The 10,717-nt window shown below is 39.8% G+C and overlaps 1 protein-coding gene and 1 long non-coding RNA gene across 2 annotated transcripts in view; one reads left to right on the forward strand and one right to left on the reverse strand.

Moving 5' to 3' along the window:
* Positions 1-6: 6 nt before the first annotated feature.
* On the forward strand, positions 7-3,767 carry LOC116702406 (uncharacterized). Its single transcript, XR_004335150.1, has 2 exons — positions 7-1,277; positions 1,311-3,767. It is a non-coding gene; the product is annotated as an uncharacterized LOC116702406 (long non-coding RNA).
* A 643-nt stretch (positions 3,768-4,410) lies between these two features.
* The window catches only part of mesd (mesoderm development LRP chaperone), an 11,882-nt gene continuing 5,575 nt past the window's right edge, over positions 4,411-10,717 (reverse strand). The window contains exon 3 of the mRNA XM_032536583.1: positions 4,411-5,899. Coding sequence (XP_032392474.1) covers positions 5,629-5,899 — 271 coding nt within the window. The 3' untranslated portion in view covers positions 4,411-5,628. The remainder of the gene's footprint in view (positions 5,900-10,717) is intronic.

The raw sequence follows: 10,717 nt of genomic DNA on the forward strand, positions 1-10,717 counted from the left end.
CAAAGTATTGTTTGTTTTTTTAAAGTAAAAAAAAAAATGAAAGGTCTTAACATGAATCCAACATATTATAAGCAAATAAACTGTAAATCAGACAAATTGTGGGAAAAAAACCCTTTAATGATAGACTTACTGAGGTAAGGTAGTCACTAAGATCCACAGATACAGTTCAAAAAATAAGGATTCACTGTGCCACATGTATGATTAACATTAATATTAGATATTAATTAGATATTAATATAGATTTATAAATCGTGGCAACAGGTAATTAATAGCTTAGTATTCTGTACACTATAAAGGCTTTAGGCCCAGTTTAATATGAAACTCAGTTTTATACAACATATGTAGTAGGGGGTCCCTGCTCCATCTCTCTCTCTCAGATAACAGGTCCATGGCTTAAAAAACATTGAAGACCCCTGGTCTAGACCAATTCAATTCAATTCAATTTTATTTATAGCATCAATTCATAACAAGAGTTATCTCAAGACACTACCACACTCCAGAATTTACAAGGACCCAACAGTTCTAGTAGTCTCCTCCAGAGCAAGCAACAGTGCGACAGTGGCGAGGAAAAACTTCCTTTTAGGCAGAAACCTCGGTCAGACCCAGGCTCTTGGCAGGCGGTGTCTGACGAGCCGGTTGGGGTTAGACCATATAACACTACAAGTATGAGGATAAATGCGTATTTTTGATTTTGGGTTGAACTGTCCCTTTAATGACAACATCTGTGACATCCCTTTTTCTTTTTAAGTAGACTATATATTTACCATTACTGTTTTCGACAAAGACTGACAAAGTCTGACTGCTGGTTAAGTGATTGGCTGCCGCAGCGTGACGTAAGGTTGCGTTTCTCAAAAATTAGAATTTTTTTTTTTCTGCTCGGCTTTACGTGTGATTTATACTTCTGCGTACATTGTACGCCGTTGCTACTTATGTAGGTACGTGGAGACACGAACCTACGTCGGACCCCACGCCATAGCCTGACGAGCACCTCTCAAAAAATGTAACTACACGTCGTGGCGACACTCGAAAACCACGTCGCTCTGCCGTGGTTTTTGCCGGAGCCCCTGGTCTAGTGTAAATACGGCCTTAAGGTGACAACACATCCTTTGGCGGCCATTTTGGAGGAAACAAGGACTCAGAACAGCCAAGGGTGTTTGCAGATACATGGCTGCCTCCACAGACATTAATAGACATGATTAATATTGGTTGTGTTTCTGACTGAAACAGTCACTGTCATTGTGTCACTAACGTCTTTGGTATGTTTACATAATGTTAGTGTTTCAGCTGAAGTTACCGTCGGATTTGGTCAGCTAACCATACATGAAAACATGTGTTTTGTGCACCAGCTAACATGGATAGTAACTTTGTTTCATGTGAACGTTAACATGTTGATTATTCGACAGGCTTGTTAGTTCTCTGGCCGAGCCAAAAACATCAACTGTGTACTCTCAAAAGTACGCTGAGTAAAACTTTGGCAGAGAAACCGGGGCTGAAGACGGTTCAACTTTCAATTTATTGTACATGGTCTGTCCTGTAACGGACTTCACTATTGGTTTACCCTTAGCACTCTGACATCTACAGCAGAAACATGGATACCCATTGGTGTCACTGTTGGATGACTCGGTTAGAAAGAGCTGTTTGATCATGTTAAGGTTAAGCTTATACTACGTGTCGTTCGAACCCTTCTCAAGGTCAAATGCTTCAAGGCAGGGTTAAGACTTTGCAATTACTGAGAACGGCGAGATGCGATGATTGTGCAAATGGAGATAACGGGCACACACTTTTGGGTTAGTTTCTCCTCAGAGACATTCCCAGTCTTGAACTTGTCACTCAAGCAAAACTGCATGAAAAAGAGTCTCACACCGCTCAACACATCTGGCAAATCACTGGTTGAAGTGGTTGTGGTTTTGGTAAGGAGTTTTAGATACATTTCACTAAACTTTTAAATGAGGAATATGGAAGGCTGTATCCAGTTTAAGCAACATATATTGGTTTAAAGTTTTTGAACAGCCAGGGCTCAGACACTGAGGCCCTCTTGCTTGGTTCCCCGGTCTTGGGAAGATAATCTAACCAATAGCAAAGTCTGTTACAAATCTACTCAGAGGGTCGCAAACAGTTTTGAATGACTGTAACTTACCTCCTACCAAAGACAAATATACACAAGTACTTTGTACAGCAGAAAACATGGTGTCACCCAGATTAAGTTTCAATTATTTGAAATTCTGTGACTGAATAGCGCTCTATTCAGTTGGATAGTTCTTCAATATACATGCTTGTCAACTACATTGGGATTAGGTACAAAAGATTTTGTTATTAGAAGGGGAAGATTGTGATCAAGATCATGATTGGGTCACTGAACGGGCATACAATACCAGGCCCAGGATCCCAGTGGGGTCAGGGAGCCGCAAAACACCTACAAGAAATGCTAAATGAACACAGAGAGAGTCCTGGTTCACTGAGTCTCACCTTGCCAAACAGTCTAGTTTGGCCTGGACCAAAGTTCATTTGATAGTTGCCACACCATACTAAACAAACTGTACCAAATGGGCAAATCCACAAGAGTTTGTTTGAACTGTTGGTCTTCTCTAAATTCATTTTTGTTCACATTATTTTCTGCATTGGCGCGGAACACTGACAAGAAACAAATACTATTGCAAAGAGTTGTGTATGATTGAGGTTGGTAGGAGACTGGGTTTATTCACTTTTACTTTACAAGAGTTTCTTTTTCCCGCCTGGTTGATATTTGAATAACTTCCGGCCAATTTTCCAATGGATCGTCGGCCAATCGCAATGGTTGCTAGGCAAGTTATGCTATAAAACCAATTCCTGTATATGAGCAGAGGGTGCAAATACTAAGACAGTGTGAGCGAGCTAATCAAACGCATGTATAATGTGCGTGCTGCATCACCGAGCGTCCTTCCCATGCTCTGTGGTATGTGACACATGTAGACGTCAAGTGGTTTCTTGGTTATATGCCTGCTTTGTTTGACTAAACCGTTTCAAAAGAGAATAGAGAAGAAGAAAAAGAAGAAACAAAAAGAGAAACATTCCTTGTTTTGCATCCAGACCAGTGGTTGTAAACCGCTCTGTTCCGAGCACTCGCTCACTTGATATTGTGATGTTTTCCTCCCTCGTTTAATAAAAAAAAAGAAAAAGAAATTGAATATCAATGTTTGTGATATCCATCCGCCTGTGTTTTTGGCGTGAACCAGCAAGAAGCCCATAAGACTATAAAGTTAAAAGTAAATTGGCCATTGAATGTTAAATCAGGGACTTTATAAATGTGCAATTTCCCCCATTTCAAAAATAAACTAAGGAAATCTTTTTTTCAATCTGGCGCGAAAAAGGATTCCCCTCCCTTCGCCGAAATAGCTGGTCTTTTTTCGGAGGTTGTAGCAGTAATTTAGTGTTTTGTATGTTTGTGTTTTTAAAAAAAAAAAAATCCACAGATTCCTAAGAGATATATTTTATACTTATTTATTGTACAGACACAGTTGATCCAAATCTACAAGGGCCATCTTTTGAGTTGTATTGTATTACTGTCTGGTATGTATACTGTATGTTAGACTATTATTGCTCCATTTTAAAAGATTTGTATCATCTGCGTACAGTACATGCATTTATGACTCTCGGTATAGTTGGATTGTTTTAACTGTACACCAAATGGCTGTGTTGTATATGTGGCTTGGACTTGTAAAGTAAGCTCAACAACTTTGAATTTCTTTGAGGACTTTTGTACAGAAATCAATAAATGATGATGACCAGTTTGTCTGAATGTAACTGTTTCCCCACATGGGGGGGGGGGGTTGAGAGCTCCAACTATCTAGGGACGTTCTGGGACAAAAACAAACTCGTAAAAAAAAAAAAAAAAAGAGGGTCCAAAAAGGGGACAAAAATGTTGAAAATCCTAATTCTTTTTGCCCTTTTACACTTTTTCCAATGCTTAATGGGTTTCCCCCCCACACACACACACTTTTTTCAATATTTGACGCGTTTATTACATCCGGTTTGTATCAAATTGTTCTCCAACTGTCTTTATCATTCCGAAACCAGAACACAACACACTTGTTACATAACGTGGGTAGGGTTGCTCTGTCGATTTGCCAGTCCAGTTGAAGAAACTGAGGAAATGACACAAAGTCGAAGTTATTTTAAAATGCTTAAAGATTCTGAACTTTCGGGAAATTGAAGATGAACATTTGCCCATTAACGTTAAACGGCAGCTTGTTTTGCCACGGTCTTGCTTAATACTGGACCAATTTCAAAGACTGTTTCCATCAGACACAAAGAAATGAGAAAAAGGTCCAGATTGAAAAACAAAAACAATTATAATTTAAAACTAGCAGGACAGCAGAAGTGCAAACTCCTCACACTGGAGTACCGTACACCCTCAGCAATGATAGACATCTCATGATTGTATAAAAAAAGATTTGTTTTCATATGCAGTGAAAAATCAAATGGAAAATGTGGGTGCTACTTGAGTATCAAATCTTGAAGTGCTGCTGGATGTGAACAAGTACCTGAACACACCAGGACTATAAGGTTGGATGAATGACTCCTGTACCAGGCACATTTCATTTGGTGATAATCATAACAAAAACAGAACTACAGAGATTAGACAGCCCAGATTTTACTTCACAACGAGAGTGACAAAATGACCCTGTGACAAAAAGATGACTTCAAAATTGTAGTGTACTTGAATTTTAATTGGTGATTACGATTTTGTCTCCTGACGCTTGCAAAAAAAACAAAAACACTGTTTTTTCAAGTAAACTATTATTTTGTCCTGTGTTCTTAATGGAAAAAAAATAGTTTCAACAGGAAAAGTATTAAACAATTAAAAGTCATTAAAGTGACAAACACCTTCAATTGTGAACTTTCTATTAACTGTTGGACCGTTTTAAAGTTTAATAATCATCTTTCCAAAAGGCAAGGAAGTTATCGCATGAAATAATTGTGATTTCAATATTGACCAAAAATAATGGCGATAATGATTTGTATTTTCCCCATCATTGAGCGGCCCTACGTCCAGTGAGGGAGAGGTGGAAAAAAGACAACAAGCCTCTGAGTTATGCTAGCAGCTGAGCAGTTCATGGTAACGGGCCCAGCAGGACTGGGGCTGGGTACAGGATTCAATACTTTTTAAGCACTGACTGAATAGCCTCTAAAGTATCTAAAGAAAAGAAAAAGAAAACAAATGCTTTGTCATTCAATACCCAAATTCAATACTTCCGGAGTAAATCTCATCAGCGTCAATGAGCCAATAGGCATGCTTCTACCAAGATCTAATAATGTCTGTGATTGGCCGTCTAACGTTACGTAGAGGCAAGCAGGAAAAACCAAGTTATACATAGAGACGGGGCTCACGTGTTAGGAGCTGGAAATTACATGAACTTGTTTAGAAACCGGTATTGTTTAGGAACCGGTAACGAAGTCAGGGTATTGGTAACGTATTGAAAATCTTTAAACAGTCCCCAACCCTAAGCAGGACTCATTATCTCACTCATATCACTGACTCCGAAGCTCTGCGTCTTCACATGTTCCTGCTGCCCCTCGCCACAATTCAGTGGTCAGAATACACCCCCCCCCCCCAGGTCAGAGGTAAAGAGCCCTGGGAATGTTTCTCCGTCACAGCTCGTGTTTCAGATGGCTGGCACTGTTCCCCTCAAGGTCCGGCTTCTTGCTCTCCGTCTTCCTCTTGCTCTTCTTCTTGGCGTTGCCTTCACTCTGTTGCTTGTGTTCGCCGTCGTCCTGCTTCTTGGCAGCCGCCCCGGGGAACACCTGTCCCTCCACGGTGACGTCGGCGCAGCGCTGCTGGCCCACCAGGAAGTCTTTGACCTCCCAGGCCAGACTGCCGTCCCGCAGCATGAAGATGGCCCTGTTGGAGCCCACCACAAACCTGTAGGGGGACAGGGCGCATCAGACCAGCTACACTTCCCTATTGGACAATAGCTTCCATTCAGGGCTGCAAAATATATCAATTCTTTTTTCATCATCATAGAATGGAACAAAGTCTCTAACTCCAGCTTCTTAAATATAGATTACACCACTCACAGCACACACACACACACCACACCCCACACACACCACACACACACACAACACCCACAAACACACACACACACACCACACACACACACCACACACACACACCCCACACACACCACACAACACACACACACACACACACCACACACCACACAACACACACACACCCACACACACACACACACACTAATATTATAAATAAAATAAGGCCTGCATGATTTGGAAAACTGACATCACATTTTTTTCTCCTGCGATATATATTGCTATATGAAAAAGTATTTTTTTAAAAAGATGACATAAATAGCTCCATTTGGAAATAATAAATCATTCTCGACTACTGCAGTGATTTTTAGGGGAGTATATCTACATAGAAGATATGGAGAAAGTTTACACACTCATGCTAAAGAGGAATAAAAAAAAACATCTTTTGGAAATTGATCTTAATACCTTTATTCAAAAATGTTTTGGAAAATCCAACCTTTTAAAGGACACCAATTTTCTTTGTAAATGAATAATGTTTTGTAAATAAATAAATGTTCTTTAAAATACAGGGGGCATAAATATACACCCCCATATGTTAAATTCCCATAGAGGTAGGCAGATCTTTATTTTTAAAGGCCAGTTATTTCATGGATCAGGATACTATGAATCCTGATAAAGTTCCCTTGGCCTTTGGAATTGAAAAAAGCCCCCCCACATCATCACATACCCTTCACCATACATAGAGATAGGCATGGGGAACTTTCCATAAGATCATCTCTCAATGCAAATCAAACCAGCTATTAAGCTAACTGAAATAAAAAAATGAAAAACATGCCAAGCTACAATAGTAAGTGTTTTATGTTCTCTGCAAATACAAACTAAATCTCATTGATGCAACATAATCTAAATAAGCATCTAAATAAACGTCTCCCGGCCATTTTCCCCCGAAGAAAGCTGCTACCAGCCAGGCTAAAGCTAATTTAGTTAGCCTACAAAATCAAGCAGAAAGCTGCTACCAGCCAGGCTAAAGTTATTATAGTTAGCCTAAAAAAACAAAGCTTGGTATCATCTGCGTACGGTACATGCATTTTTGACTCTCGTTATAGTTGGATTGTTTTAACTGTACACCAAATGGCTGTGTTGTATATGTGCTTGGACTTGTAAGTAACTCACAACTTTGAATTTCTTTGAGGACTTTTGTACAGAAATCAATAAATGATGACCAGTTTTCTGAATGTAACTGTTCCCACATGGGGGGGGGGGGTTGAGAGCTCCAACTATCTAGGGACGTCTGGGACAAAACAAACTCGTAAAAAAAAAAAAAAAAAGAGGGTCCAAAAAGGGACAAAAATGTTGAAAATCCTAATCTTTTTGCCCTTTTACACTTTTTCCAATGCTTAATGGGTTTCCCCCCCACACACACACACTTTTTTCAATATTTGACGCGTTATTACATCCGGTTTGTATCAATTGTTCCCAACGTGTCTTTATCTCCGAAACCAGAACACAACACACTTGTTACATAACGTGGGTAGGGTTGCTCTGTCGATTTGCCAGTCCAGTTAAGAAACTGAGGAAATGACACAAGTCGAAGTTATTTTAAAATGCTTAAAATTCTGAACTTTCGGAATGAAGATGAACTTTTGCCCATTAACGTTAAACGGCAGCTTGTTTTGCCACGGTCTGCTTAATACTGGACCAATTTCAAAGACTGTTTCCATCAGACACAAAGAAATGAGAAAAAGGTCCAGATTGAAAAACAAAACAATTATAATTTAAAACTAGCAGGACAGCAGAAGTGCAAACTCCTCACACTGGAGACCGTACACCCTCAGCAATGATAGACATCTCATGATTGTAAAAAAAGATTTGTTTCATATGCAGTGAAAATCAAATGGAAAATGTGGTTGCTACTTGAGTATCAAATCTTGAAGTGCGGCTGGATGTGAACAAGTACCGAACACACCAGGACTTAAGGTTGGATGAATGACTCCTGTACCAGCCCATTTCTTTGGTGATAATCATAACAAAAACAGAACTACAGAGATTAGACAGCCCAGATTTTACTTCACAACGAGAGTGACAAAATGACCCTGTGACAAAAGATGACTTCAAAATTGTAGTGTACTTGAATTTTAATTGGTGATTACGTATTGTCTCCTGACGCTAAGCAAAACAAAAACATGTTTTTTCAAGTAAACTATTATTTTGTCCTGTTTCTTAATGAAAAAATAGTTTCAACAGGAAAAGTATTAACAATTAAAAGTCATTAAAGTGACAACACCTTCAATTGTGAACTTTCTATAACTGTTGGACCGTTTAAAGTTTAATAATCATCTTTCCAAAAGGCAAGGAAGTTATCGCATAATATTGTGATTTATTTGACCAAAATAATGGCGATAATGATTTGTATTTTCCCCATCATTGAGCGGCCCTACGTCCAGTGAGGAGAGGTGGAAAAAAACAACAAGCCTCTGAGTTATGCTAGCAGCTGAGCATTTCATGGTAACGGGCCAGCAGGACTGGGCTGGTACAGGATTCAATACTTTTTAAGCACTGACTGAATAGCCTCTAAAGTATCTAAAGAAAAGAAAAAGAAAACAAATGCTTTGTCTTCAATACCCAATTCAATACTTCCGGAGTAATCTCACAGCGTCAATGAGCAATAGCAGGCTTCTACCAGATCTAATAATGTCTTTGATTGCCCGTCTAACGTTACGTAGAGGCAAGCAGGAAAAACCAAGTTATACATAGACGGGGCTCACGTGTTAGGAGCTGGAAATTACTGAACTTGTTTAGAAACCGGTATTGTTTAGGAACCGGTAACGAAGTCAGGGTATTGGTAACGTATTGAAATCTTTAAACAGTCCCCACCTAAGCAGGACTCATTATCTCACTCATATCACTGACTCGAAGCTCTGCGTCTTCACTGTTCCTGCTGCCCCTCGCCACAATTCAGTGGTCAGAATACCCCCCCCCCCCCCAGGTCAGAGGTAAAAGAGCCTGGGAATGTTTCTCCTTCACAGCTCGTGTTTCAGTGGCTGGCACTGTTCCCTCTCAGGTCCGGCTTCTTGCTCTCCGTCTTCCTCTTGCTCTTCTTCTTGGCGTTGCCTTCACTCTGTTGCTGTGTTCGCCGTCGTCCTGCTTCTGGCACCGCCCCGGGGAACACCTGTCCTCCACGGTGACGTCGGCGCGCGCTGCTGCGGCCCACCAGAAGTCTTTGACCTCCCAGGCCAGACTGCCGTCCCGCAGCTGAAATGGCCCTGTTGGAGCCCACCACAAACCTGTAGGGGACAGGGCGATCAGACCAGCTACACTTCCCTATTGGACAATAGCTTCCATTCAGGGCTGCAAATATATCATTCTTTTTTCATCATAGAATGGAACAAAGTCTCTAACTCCAGCTTCTTAAATATAAGATATACACACACACACACACACCACACACACCACACACACACACACCACACACACACACACACACACACACACACACACCAACACACACACACACACACACCCACACACACACACACACACACACACCCACACACACAACACACACACACACCCACACACCACACACCACAAACACACACACACACTATATATATATAATAAGGCCTGCATGATATTGGAAAAACTGACATTACAATTTTTTTCTCCTGCGATATATATTGCTATATGAAAAAGTATTTTTTAAAAAGATGACATAATATCTCCATTTGGAAATAATAAATCATTCTCGACTACTGCATGATTTTTTTAGGGGAGTATATCTACATAAGATATGGAGAAAGTTTACACACTCATGCTAAAGAATAAAAAAACATCTTTTGGAAATTGATCTTAATACCTTTATTCAAAAATGTTTTGGAAAATCCAACCTTTTAAAGGAACACCATTTTCTTTGTAAAGAATATGTTTTGTAAATAAATAAATGTTCTTTAAAATACAGGGGGCATAAATATACACCCCCATATGTTAAATTCCATAGAGGTAGGCAGATCTTTATTTTAAAGGCCATTTATTCATGGATCAGGATACTATGAATCCTAGAAGTTCCCTTGGCCTTTGGAATTGAAAAAAGCCCCCCCACATCATCACATACCCTTCACCTACATAGAGATAGGCATGGGGAACTTTCCATAAGATCATCTCTCAATGCAAATCAAACCAGCTATTAAGCTAACTGAAATAAAAAAAATGAAAACAGCCAAGCTACAATAGTAGTGTTTTATGTTCTCTGCAAAACAAACTAAATCTCATTGATGCAACATATCTAATAAGCATCTAAATAAACGTCTCCCGGCCATTTTCCCCCGAAGAAGCTGCTACCAGCCAGGCTAAAGCTAATTTAGTTAGCCTACAAATCAAGCAGAAAGCTGCTACCAGCCAGGCTAAGTTATTATATTATGCTAAAAAAACAAGCAAAATGCTGCTACCAGCCAGGCTAAAGCTATTATAGTTAGCCTAAAAAAAAAACAGCAAATGCTGCTACCAGCCATAAAGTTATTATAGTTAGCTTAAAAAAAAACAATCAGAAAGCTGCTACCAGCCAGGCTAAAGCTAATTTAGTTAGCCTACAGAAACAAGCAGAAAGCTGCTACCAGCCAGGCTAAAGTTATTATAGTTAGCCTAAAAAAACAAGCAGAATGCTGCTACCAGCCAGGCTAAAGCTAATATA

The sequence above is a fragment of the Etheostoma spectabile genome, chromosome 15 (genome assembly GCF_008692095.1).
Source record: "Etheostoma spectabile isolate EspeVRDwgs_2016 chromosome 15, UIUC_Espe_1.0, whole genome shotgun sequence".
In the NCBI taxonomy this organism is placed as follows: domain Eukaryota; kingdom Metazoa; phylum Chordata; class Actinopteri; order Perciformes; family Percidae; genus Etheostoma; species Etheostoma spectabile.